The 21588-nt window shown below is 50.6% G+C and overlaps 2 protein-coding genes across 4 annotated transcripts; both read right to left on the bottom strand.

Moving 5' to 3' along the window:
- Nucleotides 1-119: 119 nt before the first annotated feature.
- Nucleotides 120-15395, bottom strand: BLM (BLM RecQ like helicase). Of its 3 annotated transcripts, none has more exons than XM_030497886.1 (21): nucleotides 15289-15395; nucleotides 14703-15220; nucleotides 14106-14292; nucleotides 13563-13672; nucleotides 13090-13222; nucleotides 11379-12109; nucleotides 10351-10527; nucleotides 9831-9949; nucleotides 9245-9358; nucleotides 8373-8471; nucleotides 8140-8288; nucleotides 7208-7314; nucleotides 6277-6437; nucleotides 5615-5810; nucleotides 5017-5207; nucleotides 3831-3978; nucleotides 3298-3497; nucleotides 2357-2549; nucleotides 1800-1922; nucleotides 1180-1384; nucleotides 120-447 (listed from the first exon to the last, which is right to left on the bottom strand). In XM_030497886.1, exons 1-21 carry the CDS (start codon nucleotides 15384-15386, stop codon nucleotides 264-266), a joined length of 4143 nt encoding a protein of 1380 aa, XP_030353746.1. In that variant the 5' UTR covers nucleotides 15387-15395; the 3' UTR covers nucleotides 120-263. The 3 variants fall into 3 exon arrangements, with proteins under 3 accessions (XP_030353746.1, XP_030353750.1, XP_030353749.1); XM_030497890.1 differs by having other exon boundaries at nucleotides 1180-1381; XM_030497889.1 differs by having other exon boundaries at nucleotides 13563-13669.
- Nucleotides 15396-15874: 479 nt separating this feature from the next.
- On the bottom strand, nucleotides 15875-21287 carry CTSH (cathepsin H). The gene is made up of 12 exons (XM_030497885.1): nucleotides 21108-21287; nucleotides 20969-21000; nucleotides 20780-20885; nucleotides 20620-20690; nucleotides 20054-20158; nucleotides 19719-19805; nucleotides 19003-19058; nucleotides 18166-18247; nucleotides 18020-18088; nucleotides 17511-17617; nucleotides 16988-17113; nucleotides 15875-16373 (listed from the first exon to the last, which is right to left on the bottom strand). The coding sequence occupies exons 1-12, from the start codon at nucleotides 21178-21180 to the stop codon at nucleotides 16298-16300; spliced, it is 990 nt and encodes a 329-aa protein (XP_030353745.1). The 5' UTR covers nucleotides 21181-21287; the 3' UTR covers nucleotides 15875-16297.
- Between the last annotated feature and the right edge of the window lie 301 nt (nucleotides 21288-21588).

Genomic DNA, 21588 nt, shown 5'->3' with positions numbered 1-21588 from the left:
CACATACCTCTGAGGCTGCTGTCAGCTGCCTCCCAGGGAGCATTGTCACTGAAATAGTTGCGTTTCTATAACCCAGCAGAACTCTCGTGGTTTATAGTAGAAAAAAGGTCTAAATGAACTTATGAGTTTAAAAACATTTATTTCATGTGAGGTTTTGTACTTGACAAATATACAAGTCAGGGAAGGTTTAGCAAAGTAAACAACAATTTAACAAACAATGATTACATGCAAGGCTGCTTTTGTTCAGCAGTTACGGTTCCCCGTTACAGTACCACATACGACGGCTGGAGGAAGTGTCTGCTTTTGGGCTTGGGCAGTGCCATGATGCCCAGCTTCCCAGCAGCTGCCTGCATGGTGCTGAGGCCCTGCCGTGCTGCACTGCTGCTGGATGGGGCCGGAGCCTTGGAGCTGGGCGGCCTCTTGGTCCTTCTGTACTTGCTGTAGCCACTGCAGAATGGAAAGGCAGGGACATGCATCAGATCCACTGTACCTGCCCCATTCCCTCCACCCCTGGTATACTCACAGACACCACCATCAGATTTTCTAGAAGTCTGTTTAGTTAGCTCCTTGCTGTGCAAGGCAGGCTATGAGCGCAGCAAACCTTCAAAAGGCATGGCTGATAACCCCAGATAAGAGCTTACTGCCCAACTTTTCTGATGTCCCCTCTGTTTTGAAAGAGAGCAGAATTTCTCCAACTGCTTCTCCTTTTTCATTTGTTCCCTTTCAGCACCGATTAATCATCATGTTTTGATCATGAACCTTCAGCACAAGCTGCTGCTACTTGAGTTACCAGACTAATAACTACATAAGCTCCTAAAAATAAGGTAACTCCTCAAAGGATGAGCCCAGCCTAGTTCTTCCATCACCCTGCAGTAGCTTGGGTGGTAGATCTGCCCTAGAAGCTCAAGACCAACCAGAAGTTCAGTGCCACTACTTAGCTTGTGGCAGGCAAGTGAGAAACAAAGGACAATTGTTAATATCCTCCTCACCAGGAGCTTTTTAAACAAAAAATGACAGAAAAACCGAAGCAGAGGAGTTGGTACCAGGTACCTGGATAATTCCAATGCCATCCTTAAAGCCCACACTCCCGAAAACACCATAGGCCAACAGCACACCTCTGGGATCATCATTCTGCTGTTCTGGGCAAACAACAGTTACAGATGACCACAAGCAACGTACCCTCTGTGCTGGAACTGCTGGCCACCACCATTAGTTGTCTTTTTCCTCTTGGATTCTTTGAAGTTTGGTGGCCTTTTCCTTTTCCTTCTTTGGTTTGTGTTATTGCAAAAATAGCTTGAGGTTGTCCCTTCATCTGCCTCTTCATCACTCCCTTGTGTGCCAGCGCTTCCCGGGGCTGTGTCCACACTTTGGCCACCAGCATCTTCTATGGACAAACACGAGTTAAAATAAAATCAAGATACTGCCTGGGCCCGTCATAACACAGTGACTGCACCAAAACGTCTGTCCTCGCTGTTCACCACCTCCTTTGCACTGCCTAAAGGTGTTTAAATCCCAGTAACTAACAGGTTAGGAGCAGAGCAGGAAGCTTGGTTCCCATGTTCCTTTCTTAGTCTTTCAGAGATGGGCTGAATTTAACTAGCGAGAAGATAGCAAAGACCTCTGTATGCTCTGAAAGTGTGCAATTGCTCCCTTTTTGTAATTATTCAACTGTAAGAATGAGTTTAGTTCTAGCAAGAGTTAGTTGGTTGTATTTAAAACAAGGTAACTTTCGAGAGAAACTTCTGATAGAGAAGGGTGCTCAGCAGGGAAGCCCACATTAGGTACAAGGCATACTAAACCTGGTGTGGTCCATTCAGAGTACTTCTCCATCACTTTAATTATCTCTGCACCATATTTTTCCAGCTTGTCTTCTGTGACACCATCAATCTCCAGCAAAACCTCCGCATCAGAAGACAAGGATTCTGCAAAGTAACAAGGTACCGATTAGACACATCAAAACACACTCAATTTTTCAAGAGATCGGGGTAGAGGATTCTGAAGGAAATTAACTCCTCTGAGTGCCACCCTGGGCATGAAGTTCTCCAGGAAGGAAGCCTTTATTCTAGCAGATTTCTAGGTGCTTAGCACAAAAACTACTCCAACAGTTGTCTCCCCAGTGCTTCAAGGTTTGCACTGCAGGACGTTTGCACCAAGGTCTGCACTTGGTTCTTCTCCAGCAGCGCTGCTGCAGCTCCACAAACCTGCTCTGCACCAGCTGCTGCCCAGGGCTCACCCGGCTGCGTCACATACCCCTGAACCTGCTTTCGCTAACGTGAGGAAGGCAGGTTTCCTGTCACACACACACTGCTGCCAGCAGGGGCCCCAAGCACCCAGGAGCTGACATTACCGACATTACCTGCGATTTTCTTCAGCGTCGAAGTACTGAAAATATTGAAGTAATGCACATCAAAGACCTTCCCAAGCGTTTTGCAGGTGTCTGTGAGCTCCCTGAGGCACTTCTTGACCATCTCTTCCCGCTGTGACATCTTTGCCATGGAGGCCCTCTGCTTTCTGATGGCACTGGCACTTTCTGTTTCATGGAACTCCACCTGCCAAAAGCAGCCACTCGATCACCTCTGCGCAGGGAGTTACTGCAGAGCCATCATTAGGAGATTGATTGATAATACAGGAATACAAAGGAAACATGGTAACAAGGAAACCAAAAGTGTTCTTTGATGGGCCACAGTTGTTTACCCACTTTTTAAATGATTTCTTTTACAAGCTATCCGACTGCCCCCAAGTTTCTTCCGCAAAGAAGTTGCAGAGTACACACAGCACAGGGAAGAAACCCTGAGAAGCCAGCTCTCAGCTAGCTTTACACAGAGGTCAGTAGGCCTAATGCTGAGGGCTCTCCTCCAAGCACAGCACTAACGCAGAGGAGACTGCATCAGGCAGTTCTGGGACTGGTTCCATGACCTTCTTGAAGTGCATTTTCCATCACTGCTCACCAGTGACTACAAAAAAATAGAGCAGAAAATGCAGAGGGTAGCACTGCTCCTTCTCTTCTTCTTGGGTAGCTTTTCTGTGTTGGTCAAAGCTCTCCTTTCTTGTCAACTGGAATCAAGATGGATGGGGGGAGAAGAGAAAGATTTAATCCTCTCCAACTCACCTTTTGCCTCACATTACTATTAGAATGCTGGACTAGAAACTGTGCTTGCAGGATTCTATTCCCTGCAGCTGCTGAAGATTAGTTCTGTACTTCAGCTGGCAGGAACTATCCTGGGGTGTGTGCTGCATAAAAACTGTAGCATGTTCCTTCAAACAATGCATTCAAGAAACTAAATCCCTGTTACTCACCCGTAGTGATCCATCCAGCACAGCCTGGGCTTTCTCTCCCAGAATTACATAGGCCACGGCTTGGTCATTAGCTGTGATATACAGGTCTTCATCCAGGATCTTGTCGAGGACCAGTTTTCTAAACAGCCTTTCCACGTTATGCCTTGAGTAGGCAGCTCCCTTCCCAAATATTCCAGACTGAATCTTCGCACTTGCTGTACCTGTGTGACAGAGATCCCAGGATCAGCCTGTGATTGGGAAGCCTACACGTGGATGTACGTGTTTACAGACACACCTGTGGAAGATTCCCAAGGGCATGCCATAGTCTGTGACACAGAAAACTGCATTTAAGCACCAGAAACTCCGAGCACCACCAGAAAACTAATATGATCACTATAGCAACTGAAATGGGTTAAAGCTTTAGTCTCAGTTATTTTGGATCATTTACCAGCAAGAGATTCCTGGAAAGAATAATTCTGCAAAACAGATCTTCCTTTAACCCACTGCTGGCATTGCACAGGCTCCCCATCCCTCAGCAGGAATCCTGCACTTACCTAGGAAAATGTCTACCATCATGTTCAAGGTGTATCTCCCAGAACCTGTGTTTCTATTTGCATTTGTTCGTCCCTTTTGTCCACAATGCTCTCGTACAAATCTTATAATGCTCTTCACTTCATCAGTTACATCCCTTGATTTGTAATCCTATTAAAATAGACTTGATTAGGAACCACATTAGGTGGTTCTGACCTAACACAGTCATTCCTGACAACCTGAGGTTTTGTTACTGAGCTTTTTCCAGTCATGAATTCATTTTGCTCCAAGCAGAGAAATAGCAATTTTCTACACCTGCAGTGATACAAGACAGTCACAGGAATTCTGGGTTTGATCATCGTCTGGAAGATGAAGTAATACACACCACCAGATTGTAAATAACCTCCGAGGTGTTAATTCTAGAGAGTGAGCTGCAAGGCTGCAGCTGAACACTGGTAATCAAGGTAATTCATTTGAAAGCATTCCTGTAATTATTCTGTTGTCATACACCAGATCTTACACTTCCAATATGGATTAAAATGAGAAGACTGGACTGAAAATGCATTATTCTAGTCAAATCAAATCTTGTTAGAATCACGGTAATGCTTCAAACACAGAACTGAGAAGCAATTTCATCAGGTACAAAACTGATCTGGTTTATAGAGAGCAGCGTCCCTTCCCCATCTGCTTCCACAGCTCTCTTCAATTCTACTCCTGCTCATGCCGCTAACAAGTCTACTTCAATCCTTGGCACATAGACCCTCATCTTTGGGCCACCTTGAGCAGTGCACTCCTCCTGACCTGGCACTCGTGCTGCTCTGGCAGCACAAAGCTGCCCTGAAAACATCAGAGCAGGCAGTTCAGGGATTTCTCCATAGCTATTCCAGTGGATCTTCTATTAGCTCTGCCTCCCGTAAGCACTGCAGCCAAGAAAATCAACATAAGGAACATCCTTGCACCTCACTAGTCCTGCTCTGACAGAAATAGCATCGTAAGCCCATGGATAGTCTACTATCTGTGTAGTAGATCATCTACTGTGTAATTCTATTCTAGGTTAAACCCTGGAAATAACTTGGAACATCACAAAAATAGAAGACATCTTACTGGATTTTCTCCATTTGCCTTCGTAAATGTCATGTAACCATTTTTTAACACAGCTAAATGCAAAACCAGTTTAACACCATTATAAATAAGAACTATGGTTTTTACCTTCTTCCTACTGCAGTTATCACAGATTACTTCTGGGTGATCTTTACAGAAGGTGGGATTAAAATCAGTTTCCCCAAAGTAGGCCAAAAGCTGGATTCTCCGGCAGTCCACCACGTTCTCGCAGTAGTGAACCATGCTGTACAGGTTGTTGAAGTGGGTCTGCCTCGTGTGGCTGTTCCCATCTTTCTCCACTGAAATGCAATAAATTCAGTTGTATTTGTTATATCTGCAACCCTTCATTTTTATATATTATCAGACAGAGAAAAAACAATATTCTTTTTTGCTTAAAAAAGAGGAGTTGGTTAGTACAGAACTAACCTAGCGCAGATTTTACCTCTAAGTTGTAAAGAATGAAGAAGGGAAATGACACCAGAATGGCAAGAATCAAGAGATGAATTTGTATGAAGCAAAAGTGTTTAGGCACAAGTGACAAAAGTCTTTTGTTGCAGGACACCAGCCAGGTAAAGATGCAGAGTTTCTCCCTCTGTGCAACTCTACACATGGCACTTCTAAATGAGGACATAACAGGGTCTAAAAGGAACCAGTGACTAGGTGACTTCTTCAGCACCATGTCCATTAGGTTATAACCAGAACTCACTCAGGATTAGCCTCCGCAGCCTGGTGACGTCGCTGTAGCTGTAGAAGAGGACACAGTGGGACATCTCCCCATCCCGCCCAGCTCTGCCAGACTCCTGGTAGTAACCTTCTATGGATTTAGGAAGAGAGGCGTGGATAACGTAGCGCACGTCAGGCTTGTCGATTCCCATCCCAAAGGCAATTGTTGCACATATAACCTAAGAAGGACATATTTTGTTATGCAGAGTTATGAAGTTATTCATGCAGCACTCCACACCAGAACCAGACAGGCCATCAGGATTATGAAATAGTGCAGAACCCAGAATTTCATTGTAACACTGCAAGGTGAGTACAAAGCAGCAAAACCACCTCTCCTTTCAGAGAGCTATTCCAGACAAAGGGAAAACTCCACATTTGAGTCTCACTATACAATTCAGCAGCATGCCTAGAGGTGTTTCAGGAGCCTTGTGCTGCTCAGTTTCTTCCTCCTGGAGGATCACACCTCGGTGCAGTGCTGCAGCCTTTGCAGAACTCCCAGTACAAAGACTGCTGATGTGTCCTGGCAGATCCGCTCGGATCAGCTATTTCATACTGCATCCCATTTGGCACTGACATTACCCAGCTTCACTTTCATTTCCTAGGCCAAGAGGCACAGAAGTGCTCTGAATTCTATTGCTTTTTTACCTGGCATCCCTCTTGGTTAACCCACTTCTTCTGCACGAGATCTCTGTTGGAGTCGGTGAGGCCAGCGTGATAGGCAAGTGCCGCCAGACCCTCCTTCTGCAGAATGGCTGCTGTGGTGTCACACTCATGTCGGGAAAGGCAATAAATTATCCCAGAGTCATCTGAAACACATAAAAATAATGTGTGCTACAGCACCGCTTCATTCCCTTTCACTTGCTTAAGTCATGCCTGACAAGCAAATACTTTCATTCCAGTAAGGAGAGGTTGGTAAGTGTAATGCAAGAACTGCTTAATAAAGTAATTTTATTGATACCAGATGCCTGTGTCAGTTTCTCCTCACCCAATTTCCTGGTTTTTTTTGGATCAAGAAAAGTTTTCCTGCTCGTTACAGAGCAATCTTGGGATTTAAAACACATCAATCAGGAGCTAGAGCAGTTTAGACAATGATGCACCAAGTTACAGCGCTAGAGAAGCTGTGAAGGGAGCTGGGTGCAGTCAATCCAGCAGCAGGAGCTGCAGGACTCCAGAAGGGAGCCTGGAAAGACTGGCATCTCTGAAGGCGTCATCTTCAAGGGGAACCACAGACAAGCAGTCCAACAGAACTAAGCAATTAAACAGTATGACATGAGATGACCTTTCTCTGCTTAAGACACAATGCTAAAAGGTCTGGCAACCTCCAGAAAGATTACTCATGGCATTACCATAATTCACTTTTCCATCTTAACTTGAACTCTTGTCTTTAGGATGCCCATAAATCCAAATCCCATTAGCACTAATATCATTCTGCCTCCAACTTGGTTTTCTTGTAAATATACAAGTTGCTTACAGAAAGGCACAAGTTTGAGAGTTTTAAAGCATTAGAAAAGGTTTTCCTGCCTTGAGAAGCAGTTCATCAATTGCCTGCAAGCACACTGTGCTGCTCAGTACTCACGTGGATGATATTTCTTAATCCATTCCAAGCAATCCATTGCCACCTTCTTTGGCTTCTTGGGCAATACATCATATTTCAAGTTATGCCTGTTGAAGCTCATTGTAAACCTAAAACACAACAGATAAGCATATGGGTGCTTATCAGCTCTATAGGTGCAGCAATCCTTTCAACAAGCGAGGTACCAACTGCAACATCCCAAATCCAACTGACTACTACTTGTTCTGCACTGTCTGCAAAGGAATTATGGTTCCACTATGCCCACAGAGATTGACATTGCCCATAGTTTCGGGCTAAAACTCCTGGATTTTCTCATGGCTGTGAAAAACCACAGCTACATGGCACTGTGGAGAAGGAAGAAACACCCATAAACCAAACACACGCTGATTTGTCTTGCCTTCATTTCCCTCTTGAATAATACTAGCATCCACATTTGACTGACCAGATCTGCAAAATGCAGCGTCACCTCCCTCTGCTACCCTAAAATACAGCATAAAATCCACAAACCAGAGTGCTTTATTTCCCCATTGTGTACCATGAAAACACCACAATGCCTCCAGGCCCAGCGGAACCTCATTATCTCTGTTACCGCCAACGCTAATTAAAAACCACTTCAGTGCTTGCAGTTTTCCAGCAGTCCCATGAAAAACACCCTAAAATACAACGTGCACGTTTCGTCAGTGACACAGAAAATTTCATAAGGTTATTTTCTATTAAACAACTTCCTTAGTAATGCAAGGAAGAGTTTGGCAAGTTGTTTCCTTCCTACTTTAATATCTTGCATATAACTCACATTCAATACCATGCACACGTTCTCACCGGTACAACTGCTTCAGTGTTTCAGATGGGCCTGTGATGCTTTTCTTACTTTACCAAGTTTTCCACTCAACATTCCTCTCACACAAATAGCTTCAGGAAGCCGCTGAGCAACTTACACTTGTGGCTTTAGCATCTCAAGCTGATTCTGGATATCCTTCTGCACTCTGGGGTTGGCAGTGGCAGTAAGGGCCATCATGGGAACAGCGTGAAACTTCTTGCGGAGCATGTTCAGCCTCTTGTAGTCTTGTCGAAAGTCATGACCCCACTTAAAAACAGAATTCGAGTGTAACTCAGTTGGATGCTCCAGGTGAGTCTTTTGTCATCTTGCAAACCAAGCCAAGGTTCTTACCTGGCTGACACAGTGGGCCTCATCGATGACAAACCGTGCTAGGAGCTTCCTGTTGTAGAGGTTCTCCAGGGCTGACATCAGTCGGCTGCTTGCACAGACCTAGGTCCACATCCACCAGTGGCATTAGAGAGCAACCAAAGAGAGAAGAGTGTCCCCCTACCTGACTAGGAACACAGAAACAACTGCTCTGTGCAGCAAAGTTAATCCTGACCCCAGCCATGAAGCCTGAAGGCATCATGAAGATGGAATGAGCTTCATTTTGATTAGCAGTGATGCAGCTGGTGTGGGATTACACAAGGTTCTGGGATCATCTACCCAGAGGTCTCACAATCCGAGTAAATTTAAATGGCTTATGTCATAAAATGCAGAGAAAGACAATGCTGAGAGGAAAGAAATGCAATCAGCATGCTGAACGGTCCCCTCGTACAAAGCTCTGGTGGGATAACATGGTTTTAAACACAGCATATAATTAAGTACAAGACAATCTTTTGACAACCACACATTACCTTGGCAGTTATATGTTAGACAGTTACATGTCTTTTCCTTGTACTGTTCTACTCCTAGTAGTTTAGATTCTAACAGCTCCTTGACAGCAGTTAGCCACTAACGTGTAGCAAGATGCACTGAAATGGATGGGCAAGGGGGGTCGTTTTAAGAATTTAGATTCTATAGACACACTCAGTTCTCATTCTTGGTTTATCACTGATTGAGATGAGTTACATCTGTACAGACTCTTACTGAACTACCTAACAATGTGTAATAGCTTTTCCCCCCAGAAGCCCACTCTAAGGTCAGTGTTTCCCCTTGAACACTTCATAGCAACCCCTGCTCTTGCTGCCTCCACGATTTTAGAGTTCCCATTGAATACAAACCTTCTCAGGGGTGACATACAGGAGCTTTATCACAGGATCTTTTTTTGACAATTGCATGTATATTTGGGAGGCATCAGCATCTGTTCTATCACCAGTCAGGTATGTTGCAGCAATCTAGATTGAAAAAAGATGTCAAGTTTGAATAGGTGCAGAAGAACTTCCAAAACCAGTCCTACATTTAGTTATAAACCTCTGCAATTTTGCCCTAAAATGTATTATCCACCTTTGATTCCCTGGTCTCTCAACCTCAGTAATACACTAAGGATGAAAAAGACACTTCACTGAGGTAAAATACAACTAAATACAACACCCAGAACCTAAAAATTGGGCATCTGTAGTTCAAAACTAGGCTTCAATAACAAATACACATGAGCATCAGTAAATTTAGCAGTTAGAGTGCTAAAATATTCTAGTTCTAGTCTATTCATCTAATTTAGTTCTTGCCAGACAACCTTGTGTGCCTTTTACAGTTCCCATCTAACCAATTTTTGCAGTTCATATTTGAGAGGCATAAGATTTTCTGTAAAATCTCAGATTTCCAATGCACTTACCTGCACTTTAACTAAATAAAGATGTTTGAACTTACATCTAAAGTCTTCAGTTTCTGAACCTGGTCTATTATCAGCGACCTCAGTGGAGAGATAACAATAGTGACTCCGGCAGAGACACACGCTGGTAACTGGTAGCACAAGCTTTTACCACCACCTGTGAGGATTAAACAGAGCACAACATGTGCTACATATCCAGAGGAAAAGGAGGGAGTGTGGGGAAGAGGAGGAAGAGAAGAGACCTATTTCTTACTTCCCATTTTACAGCACTTTCAGAAACAATAAACTTTTACCAATGACTGCCTCTAATGGGGTACCGGCAGGATAAAGAAAAACTATCATGTGAAATACTCTGGAAGGCAGAAATGCAATCACCTCATTCAAAACACCACAGCACACAGTGTTCCAGAAATCCTGCAGCCACAGAACTCAAGCAGCACAATGCATTGCCACCACCACAAAGGCACAGAGAAAGGTTTGTCACAGGCCTTGCAAAAGGAGCTTCGGGTCTTTATTTCCCAAGCGTGTGCACACTGTGTGGTGGTTGGAGATACGCACCAGTGGGCATTAAGATGAAACAGTCTTCACCCAGAAGAGCCGCGTTGATGGCCTCCAGCTGGTTTGTCCTGAAGCAGTGCAGCCCAAACTTCTTGTGAAATATAGTCATCATTTCTTCAGAATGGGAAAATTTCAGACCCCTGAAACGCTCCAGTGCGGGGTTAACAACTGCTGGATCTACAGACAGAGAAAATGTTCTTACAGTAAGTCACAATGTCAAGTTGTCTCCCTCTTGCAACACAAAACTTCTCGTCTGGGAGGGAATGAGGCGCTGGCACAGGGTGCCCAGAGAAGCTGTGGCTGCCCCATCCCTGGCAGTGTTCAAGGCCAGGTTGGACACAGGGGCTTGGAGCAACCTGCTCTAGTGGAAGGTGTCCCTGCCCGTGGCAGGGGTTGGAACTGGAGGAGCTTTAAGGTTCCTGGCAACCCAAACCATCCTTTGACAACAGATGACTTTGCCACCACTTCCACCCTTTAAACCTTTTAAACTCAAATCATAACTTACTAAGAAGTAAGTGGGTAACCAAAGGTAGGTGGCAGCTGGATCAGTGACAGAGAAGCTGGTAAAACGGGTTAACGTTTTCACCTCCCCTTTTACCAACCCAGCCCTGCAGTAACCACAAGTAACACTGACCCTTCCCGGGGCCCCAGGGGGATCAGGCTGCCTTCAGCAAGTGCCCATTTTTGAACATTTCACACAAACAGCTAAAACCGTTGTACAGCTTTGAATTAACAGCTGCAGGATCATTCCTTCATTAGAACACAAGAAGGTGCTGGTTTCCAGCTTCAGCAGCTTCACCTTCCAGCAGTCTGCAACCTGCACGGCCAGTGGGTATTCAAGAAGTCTGGCATCACTTAGAGGCAAAAAAACCCCACAAAGAAGATGACTTTGCAAAAAGAAACTGAGAGAAATGTCCACAGAAAAAAAAGGCATCGATGTAACCTACAGGAAGTTACTTGGCCTTAGTAAATCAAGCACATCCAGATTTAAAAAGGGGAAGACAGTCACCCCAATACACATAATCTACCTGAACAGTTCTTTGTCGTCCTCAAGGAGCTTGACTTGGGAGCAGCAGGATTTGATACAACAGCAGATCCCTTGGCCCTGGACATTATCTTTGAGAGCAGTGACTTGGCAGGTGGCCCTTCCCTGATGGGCTGGTACGACGGCGCGGACGGACCCTCTGGTGCCGAAACATCCACCACGTCCTCCCAGCCCTCATCAAAATCATCAATATTGAAGGGGTCCAGGCCAAAGTCATCATTTAAACCTGAAGTGTCTTCTGTGGGAATGCCAGAGGGAGCCTTGCTCTGCCCCTTCAGAGCTGTGCTTGTAAGAGGCCTCTGCAGCAGAGGGTGGATTCCACTGTTCCCCACCCCTGGGTGCTCACACCAGGGGCTGTTGAGGGTCACCTCAGGATGGAGGCTGAGGGAAGCTCCCTTTGCACCATTCACCTTGGAGGAGGACAGCGCCGTGGTGCCTGGGCAGGTGATCTCCTCAACACTTTGCTTTGAAGCACAAGAGGTATCCAAGGTTTGATTTCTGGGGGTAGAAAACTTGCTTGAATGAGCAGAAGCCAGCAGCAGGGATGGGGGGTTTGTGGCTCTGGGGGAGTTTCTGTCAGAACTGAAGCTCCAGCTGGGGCCAGGACATGGCGCAGCACCAGGACCCCGCTCCACAGGCGCCTGCCAGGCTCTGGGAAAGCTGCTTTTGAAGCTACTTTTGTTCAAACCAACAGAACTAGCGAGCAGTTTTCTCCTGGGAGAGATGTCAAAGGAAGGAAGAAGAGAGAAAAGGAGATACTGAGTCACAAGCGATGACTTATGAAGTTCTACAACATACATTAAACAGTTTCAGTCTCTCTCCTATTCAAAATATTACCATATGGTGGTTATATCGGATTCTGTGTCACTGGATTTTAGAAATATTTCAAATAAATCCAGAGAAGAGAGAATAACACCAGAGCTCAGCTGAGCAAAATAATTACAAGACCACTTCATCTTTTCTGCAGATGTAAAAGGAAAGAATGCCCCAAAGCAAGGGACTGACCAGGCAGGGTAGAGCATTGAAAATCACAACCCTTCGAGGCACAATCCTGAAGTTAATAAAGTAAAAATATGCTTGAACCAAATTACAGGTTTATGTACTTCCTAACGACTGAGTCTGACTGTGGTAATAAGGGGAAATAGAATTAGTTCTACTCGGAATGTTCAGAAAAAGCACGTAGTTGCAGTCCAGTAAAAAACACAACCTCTGTATTTTGATACGTGTCGTGTCATCAGATGCTGCAGAAGTTAAAGCAGCAGATTCAGTAGCAATAACTGGATTGAAAGCATGACCATGACATGATAAGCACATGGATATTAGGAGGAGTCAATCACTGTAGCCAGTGACAGCAAGTCTCAGAGAGAGGATGTTAAATCAATGCACGTGGTTATCAGAGCACCGAGCAGATTCTGTCACCTCACCCTGCTTCTTTGGAAGCTGTGGTGCAGGTCACTTTCCAGAGAAGGGATACAGCACTCCCCCTGCTCAGACTGGACGTGGAAGTGGATCCTTTCTTCCAGCAGAACACCAGGATTGATAACACTTCCAGCAGCTCGGGGCATGTTTTCCCCTTCATTCGCTCAGTGATCTTAAGCCTTTCAGAACTCCTCCTGCCCTGTGGTCGGTGCGGTGGGGACACCTGCAGGCAGGCACCGCTGAGCACCCGGCAGCCCAAGCTCACTGAAGCCTACCTGAGGTCTCGCTGCTGGAGAAGGTCTTTAGCACACGACAGAGACTTGAGCTCATGGAGTGGAATGGCCTCTACCAGCTTACAGATCTCCTCCATGACGCCGTAGAGCTGCTGCTCCAGAGGCAAGCCTTTATCTGCCGGATGGAGGGATTTCAGCAGACAGTAATACTCCAATATGTAACAAGGTGATATCACTCTCCCAAAAGACAGTAAGTTGCAATAAATGAGTCTAAGTAATTTACTTTCCAAATATTTTTTAAAGTCCATTTGCATAAAGGAACTGTTTCTGTGTGCATGAACTCACCTCATCTACACATCTTTGCCTTTGCATTATCCATCTATATTTATTTTCCAACCTTGCCACAATTCTTTCAAACTTACTTCCAAAAGAAATTACACAGCATAGACAGGAGAACAGTCAGATACAAACCACCCCCAAAATCGAGGGCATAAAATTCCAAAGGCTTCACATACCTGCATCCTCCACCCCAGGATCAGCAACAGGCTGAGTTGTGGCAGCAGTCCCAGGCACGACGCTGCCCGCTGTGGATCTTCCATCAGTGGGAGATTCTTTGAAAACACTACTAACATCAAAGGGAGAAGTCACTAAAATACAGGTATCTGTTATCAAGGCATTTCCATGAGAGAAGCTTACCTTTCATAATAACAGCATTGAAGGTGTGTGTAAAAGATCAAGAGCTTTCTGAACCCCCAGTTAAAACCCAAGCAGCTGGGCAGTGTGTCTCTCACCTGTGTGCTGACATGCAGGCTTGCTTTACTAACGTTTTTCCCCTCCCACTACGAAAGGAAAAACAACTCTGCTTTTCCTGAAGAAAACCCACCTTAAACATTGGCCATAAAGAGAAATGTTTCAAAAACCATTCATAGACTTGTCTGTGGCAACACACACACCCAGCTCAGCCCGTGGCTCTTCAGCAAGCACTAGCTTCATGCCTTTTTTGGTGCTTTTTAAAATCACCCACAGACAGCTAGGTTTACCCATGAGCTTTGTTTCACCTGATGCTCTTCACAGAAGGCAAGAAGGACGGCAGCTCTTCCTCAGGGGAGGGGGGAATCACGTCCAGGTCATCGTCTTCCCCGAGCTCAGCGCCTGCGAGGGCCACGAGCTCGGCCTCATCCAGCTCGGGGGGGCTGTTCTCATCACTGCGTGGCTTCTGGCTGCCTCCACTTGTACCAGCAGCAGCTGAAAGGGTAGTAATATTGCTGGGTAACAGGGTACACTCGTTCTGGTATGAACAAAAGTGCAACTGAACAAGGAAAGAATAATAGCCGGTACAAGGCAATTTTATGTCTCTTGCATGAATTTTAAAAGTGCTTTTCTTTCTATAATGAATCTCTGATCTCGAGATTGTCACTGTTCATTTCTGGAATGCCATATGGGGAGTCTTGAAAATCCAGCCCTACGAGGGGACAGGCTGCCCAGCGCACACACTGCTGCCTGCAGCCCTGCCCCTCACAGCCCGCGCTCACCAAACGGCAGCCCTGCACCAGGCTGCCGTCCCACAAGGGTGTGCAGCTCCCTGCTGAGGAACCAAGCCCTCTGCCTGCAAAGAACCTGTTCTCTGCTGGCTGGTGCCCTAAACCGCAGGTTACCTGGGTGAGCCTCTTGCCTGTCGTCATCCAGAACCACCTCAACAGACAGATCCTCCCACAGCCCCTCGCTGCCGCAGGGCGCCGCGTCCTGGAGGCAGATGAGCGACTCCGGGGACGAGGGCTCCGGCTCAGCCGCGGGGGAGCTGCGAGGCCCCGCGCCCTCGCCCGGGCCGGGGGCTGCCCTCGGGGGGGCCTCGCCGGGCGCCCGCTGCCCTCTGGGGGACAGCACCGGCCCCCGGCAGCGCCTCTTCTCGATCCCCGACAAATCGAAGTCGTCGATGTCGTCCCACTCATCCTCGATGGTGATGACGGGGCCGCCGGCGGGAGCAGCGCGCAGCCCTCCGGGCTCGCTCCGCACCGCGGCGCCTCCCGGCTGCAGGCCCCGGCCGCGGGCCGCCGGGAAGAACTCGCGGCTGGGGGTGCTCCTGCCGGCCGAGGCGGGCAGCGAGGTGTTCACGTCCTTGTCCCTCAGCACGGGCGGGCCGCCCGCCGGGCGGGTCCTCTTGAAGGTGAAGCCCCTGGGAAGAGAGGAGCCCGGTCAGCGCCCGGCGCGGCCCCGCGCCCCGCCCGGCCCCGCGGTACTCACGCGGGCCGGTGCCGCGGCGGGGGCGCGCTGCTGAGGGCGCCGCGGGCCGAGTGCCGCCGCAGCTGCTCCCGCAGGTTGTTCTGCGGCGGGGCCGCCATGGCGGGCGCGGGGCCGCCCAGCCGCTGGGGGGAGCCCTCCGCGCCGCGGGGCCGCCCCTTCAGCGTTCGCAATCCGCGCCAAAACGCCGCCTGCACCCCGCCATTGGGTGGGCTCGCCGGAGCGGAAGTGACGGACGGCGCTTCCGTTTCCATGGCAGAGGAGCGCTTCCGCCCCCCCGGCACACGGTGGCGGCGGCGGGGCGGGCGCGGCCGCGCTCCGGACGCGTTAGAGCCGTTTGTGCGTGACCGGGGCGGGTTTAGCGCTCCCGCGCCCCCCTCACCCGCAGGGGCCCTGTCAGGAGGCGCCGCGGCCGGAGCCTGCCCCCCCGGGGCCGCGCAGAGCACGGCCCGCGCCGGCGGCGCTCAGCGTCACTCAGCCGGCGGCAGGGTTAGCGTGAGGTAACGCAACAGCAGCGCGTTGCAAACCATTAGCAACGAGCTGCTCGCCTTCTGTATTGATTCATAAGAGAAAATCATCCATTTGTGTATTAGCATTAAAAGACCCGGCTTTTAATTAAAAAAATACCAGAAAGATTTAATGGAACAGGTAAAACGTACAGCTCACAGCTCCGCTCGCGCCCGGGGGGAGGAGGAAGCGCCCGCAGGTTAAAAGCTCTCCCCCCGTTACACGCGGCGCTGGGGAGGCGGCACCCGGCGGAGCGGGAGCGGTGCTGGGCTGTGTTTCATGTCACACAGCCCCCGGTGCCGCCGGCACCGTGCAGCCGGCGGCAGCGGCAGGCACGGGGGCAGCCGGGTTTGGCGGGGGAGGAGCTGTGTGCAAGCCGAGCAGGCTGCCCGTGGTAACGACGGGTGCTTCATGGTGCTCTCGGGGTCCTGAGTTCAGTGCTCAAAGTCAGATCCAAGCCCTCGTTCCTTTTCCTGTGCCCTGCTCCCCAGCCTGTGCTCTCCTCTTACACCTGAGGGACCGGGTAGGATGCACAAGCAGCAAGACCACACATATTCTTGCCACGCTCGATAAGGAAGTACCTAAAAAGAGAAAGAAACGTGTGAGTGTTCCCTCCTCCGGCAGAGTCAGCACAACAGGCAGTGTAAGGCAGCTGCTCTCATGTGCAAGCTCCTTTCTCATCCCAGCACAAGGAGCATTTAACTACCTGTGACAGAGCTGTTCCAACTGGTAGTTAACCAGGTGTTGCTATTGCCTGTCCCCCCTGTACCACAAACTAGCAGAGTTAGCACCTGACCCTGAAACATGTCACTTGCTACTGGAAATACTTGTGGAGCCGAGTGAAAACTCACTCCCAGCACAACCTGTTTGTAACCACAGAAGGGACACGGTGCTTGGCTGGCACCAGGCAAACCAGTGGCACAGCAGCTCTGGTACAGCCGAACCTCTGGGGACAACAGTGGGTGCATCAATCCGAGGGCCTGCTCCAACCAGCCAGCCCAGCACTGTAGAGCTCTGTCGCTTTTGCTCCCGAGGCTGGGATGATTTCCAAGGCTGGGATGATTCCCCTCGTCCTCCCAGAATATGAATAAGCCGCTAAATTACAGCCTGAGAGCCTAAGGGGCCACCTGGGGCTGATGCGGGCGGGTGGAATCCCACACTTCATCCTTTCACCCAGTACACGGGAGCTCCTTACCCCTCCATGCCCCACAGCGGGCCCCAGGAGTTCTTCACGATCCAGTAAGGGGTCCCGTTTTCTTCTCCGTACCCTACGGCGAGGACAGCGTGGTTCACCTTGTCTGGGGTGTGCTCACACCGGGGGCTGCAGGGAACGGGACAGGAACGTGTCTCAGACTGACTTTCACCTCTGCTCTGTTACCAGAGGTTTGCTGCAGAGCCTGCGCTGAGCCTGCACCACCCACAGCTTGGACACACACACACAGAGCCCTGGCCCCAGCCCTCTGCCTTCCTGACCTTCAGTGCAAACACAGCCCGGCCTTCAGGTTGGGCCGGTTCCTAGCAGTAACCTGGCTGCAGGCACTGTTCCCTCATCCCCCTGGGAAAGCAGTGTACCGGGGCCCAATTTACTTCTGTTTTCTGTTTAAAAGCAAGCAGCCCAGTGTCCCTGCAGCCAGTGCTGCAAAGCAGGAGAAATGGGGATGCGAAGTGATTCCAGCCCTACACCTCCCCCCCCACCTCCCAGGTGCAGAAATACTCACTTGGAGTAGACTCCTTTCCTGTAGTGCATGAAGTTACTCGTCACCTCAAAGGCAAAGCTCACCGGGTTGTGCTTCCCCACAGCTTCCACCATGCCATCCTCATCATACTGCGGGAAGAGGATCCCAGAGTTACTGATCTCCCAGGCACACTGGGACCAGCCAGGACCCCCAGAGCAGTGGTCAGAGCCCAGCAGGGAAGGCTAACCCTGGCCTTCTGCTTCCATTGAAAGACAAGCAGCAAGACTTTCCCAGAGCCTGCAGGCACATCACTGTGGAAAGTGGGCAGGGCCCCAGCACCTATATTTTGGCTACAGCACTTCAGCAGTGCCCCCCTCAGACACGGGAACTAGGGAGGAGCAGTGTGCACGCCAGCAGCACGCTCCTCTCCCGGGAGCACACCGGCTGCAGCTCACACTGCAGGGCCCAGCACGTCCCACGGCATCCGAGCACCTTCCAGGTCAGGCTTGGCACAGCCCTGCACGTTTGGAAACCAGCCCTCGGGGCCTTACCTGTGTGATGTTGATGACATCCTTGACAAACGCAATGGCCTTCTCCGGCTGGAACTTGCAGGTGCCATTCTGTGCAGACAGAAAGGAACGGGAGTTAGAGCCAGCTCTGCCGCAGCGGGAACGCATCCGAGCTGCACCGGGAGTACCTCTGCCCGGTACGGGTACGTGTCCTCCCCCATGAGCCCCTTGTTGTACAGAATGTACTCGAAGGCTTGGCTTGGCAGGCCCCTGCAAGACAGCACAGCCAGAACACAGGTTAACGCGGATGGTAACACAGGGCAGAGCCATCCATATCCCCCCCAGCCCCACAGACTGGGGCGAAAGGGGGGGACTCGATCCCAGCAAGTGGCTCCCTGCGCCAGCCACCTTTGGGAGCACATCCCAAAGGGGGTTTTTTCTTCCACAGGAGGAAAAAAAGGAGAGTGTGATGAGGGTGTGCTAACAGAGAAAGGACTAAGGAGGAGTCATAAGAAAACTAAAAAGCACTGAGTGGCTTTGCTCAGCTCTGAGCGTTCCTCAGGGACCACTCATCGTACGGAAAACAGCAAGCTGTATTTTCTGCCTTCTCCAGCAATTCAGGAGGAATTCACCAGAGGGGAAGCAGAAGTTTCTGTGGGTTCCTTAAAGCACCACGAGATGCGTGTGACCCACGAGGAGCAACAAACCCCCCCTTGCTCTCCCCGAGCACACTGAAGCCTGGCTACGGAGCACCCGTGACTGCGGAATCGGAAACCACTGCAACAAAACAAGTATCCAAAGCAAAACTAACAAACAAGGAACAACAGAGGCTGGGAAACGCTGGAGATCTAGCGACACTTTCCAACCTCTAGGGAGGGTGAAATTAAAATGAGCAAAGCAAACACATCTCAGCCAAGGGGAAACAAACTCATTCCAAGCCCCGGACACTAGACCTTGGGGAAGGCTGTCAGTCATGGAACATGAGACAGTCTCATTTCTATGCTTTATTACTTCACATTACTTACCCGCTGCAGCCATGGTTGTTGAAAGCCTGGGCACAATCAACTAACTGCTGTTCTGCCTACGGGAAAGGTTTTGAGTCAGTATATAGCCAACACCTGCAGTTGGAATATGCAAGATAAAACGCAGGCAATCAAAGAGCACGGGTTTTACCAACAGAATCACTCCACACCCCGAGGAGGGGATGAGGAAGGCACGGAGCCAGCAGCCTGGGATGCTCCTGCTGCAGGAGGCATTCCTCCTCACGCCTGCCAAGTCACTGGGCCTGGCAGTGACCAGCACGGGAGCGCTGGCTGAGATCTCTTCCAAAGGTCAAGTTTGTTTTTAACACTTACACCCAACCCTCAGCTATTCCAGTAAGTCATATCAGTGGCTTCTGCCTTTCCAGTTCTTCGAGAACATAAACCCTCTGGGAGTCTCACAACGTGCTGCTTGCAGCAGGGAGCTGCTGCCTGCCTCCAATGCTGTCCTGCTCCAAAAAGGGCTCTGCCCAAGCCTGGGGCAAAGGGACACTTGGACACCGAAAGGGGATGGCAACAGGCACATCCCTGGGCACAGAAAGCACCCAGCCATGCTGCCCTGCAGCTTAGCTCAGCTTGTGGAGCACTGCCGTGGGCCTGCAGGGCCGGGTGTCCAGCTCAGAACAAGCAGCCAGTGGCTGTCCCAGCCAGCCTCGGAGGCAGGACTTGCTGTCAGGGCATAGGAAAGCACAACCTCTTACCAGAGAGAGGAGCTTTCCTGTTGCAATAGCGATAGCAGACTCCAAACAGCCCGTGGTGGAAAAGGTCCAGCAGCTCCCACAGGGGCCCTGTGTTGAGAACCAGAAAGGGACTGCTCCATAACGAGTCCCAGGGTCACCAGCCTCCCCAAAACACCGGGGGGAAGGACACATCAGGGCTTTGCCTTCTGCTTGGCACCTGCCCCAGCCACGGAGGGGCTCTGGGGAGCCCGCTGCCCCGCAGACACACACCCCCTCCCGGCATCGTGCCCTGCCGCAGCCCTTAGCCCCTCTCCTGGGCCACTCTTAGTGCATCGCCCACGGCACACGCTCCTCACCTGGTTCTTTACGGGTGTCACATAATTTCCCTTCTTCCTCCAGTCGATGGAGTCAGGAGACGGCCCGGAGCTGCGCAGGAAGTTGCCCTTCGTGGCTGAGCAGTTCTGCAAGCGAGGCAGGAGGGCTGCAGTGACTGCTGGAGCGAGCAGCGACTGCTGGAGCGAGCAGAGACTGCCACGCTGCATCCACAGCCACAGCCCGCTGCACACCAGCTGCTACAGCCGAGAAACCCGGGCCAGCCCTGCAGGAGCAGAACCAGCCTGCACCCAGCAGCGGTACCAGAGCTGCTCCGGGAGCCACAACTCCCCAGACAGCCGGGACAGGCCTTAGGTCTGACCATAAAAATGGCTCAGCCCAGAAAGCTGAAAGCAGAAGTGACAGTCAAGAGGCAGCTGAAAGCCGAGGGGGAAGGGACGGGGGTTCACCTCGCTCTCACCAACCAGAACAGGGCACTGGCTTGGCAAAGCGGATGCCGGGTAGCGCAGTGATGGGTGCAGCTCTGCACTGAGCACCCTCAGCCCAGGGTCTGCCTTCCCCTGCCCCGCAGCACACTGCTGGGGGTTACCTGGGGCTCCCTCCACAGGAACAGCTTCTTGAACTCTGCGAAGGTCAGATCCGAGAACTGGTTCAGGCCCACTAGAAGAGGGAGGACACGGGAGGGTTCGGCTCGCTGAGGCCCAGGCCTGAAGGCGAGCGCGGGCCGGGGCGGGGGGCGCGGCTCCTACTCTGGTAGCTGTGGTTGCCGGCGTTGTGCTCCTCGATCTGCCGCTTGTTGCCCAGGAAGGTGCGCAGCCTGCGCGGGTACTCGCCGGGGTCGTACCGCCGGTTGTTCTGCGGGCAGAGCGCGTCAGCCGCGCCCCGACACCGCCAGGGCTCCCCCCGCGCTCCGAGCCCCGGCACCCCCGGCGCTTTACCTGCAGCATCCAGGCCTTGAACAGCAGCTCATCTGCGGGAGAGAGCGGGGCGGCGTCAGCGGCTCCCCCGGCGCGGAGAGCGCCCAGGCCGACGCCAGACCGAGCCGGGCCACCCCTTCCCCTCCCGCTGCCCTTCTACCTTCGGCGGAGGGCGCCCAGGCGGCGGCGGGCGCCAGGAGCGCGGCCACAGCCAGCAGCGCGGCGCAGCCCATGGCCGAGCCCAGCCGCAGCGACCCGAACCCAGCCGAACCACCCCGAACCGGGCCGGAGCGAGCCGAAATAGCCCGAGCGCTGCCGGCGGGGCGGGCGGTGGGCGGAGCTAGCCGGCGGTGGGCGGGGCATGCGTGCGCGATAAAGAAGGCGAGCAGGCGCGGTTCACCCTGAGATAGAATAGATTTATTAGCAAGAGGTAATCAGGAAACATATATTTTTACAAAAAAATGGAAATATCTTTTTTTTTTATCTTTTCCAAACAAGCTGTAAGTTGAAATAGTTTTAGGGCTTGAAAGAGAATTCTCATACCACGAGGTATTGCTTACAGCAAAAGTGTTGTGGTTGTCGGAGTGGAGCATGCCTGCCACTGTAGAGTTAAACTGTGTTTATATACTGTACAATGTAAA

This window comes from Strigops habroptila, chromosome 9, assembly GCF_004027225.2.
Source record: "Strigops habroptila isolate Jane chromosome 9, bStrHab1.2.pri, whole genome shotgun sequence".
Classification (NCBI taxonomy): Eukaryota; Metazoa; Chordata; class Aves; order Psittaciformes; family Psittacidae; genus Strigops; species Strigops habroptila.
Note: the sequence above shows the minus strand (reverse complement) of the source record. Positions and strands in the feature narration are given on the sequence as shown.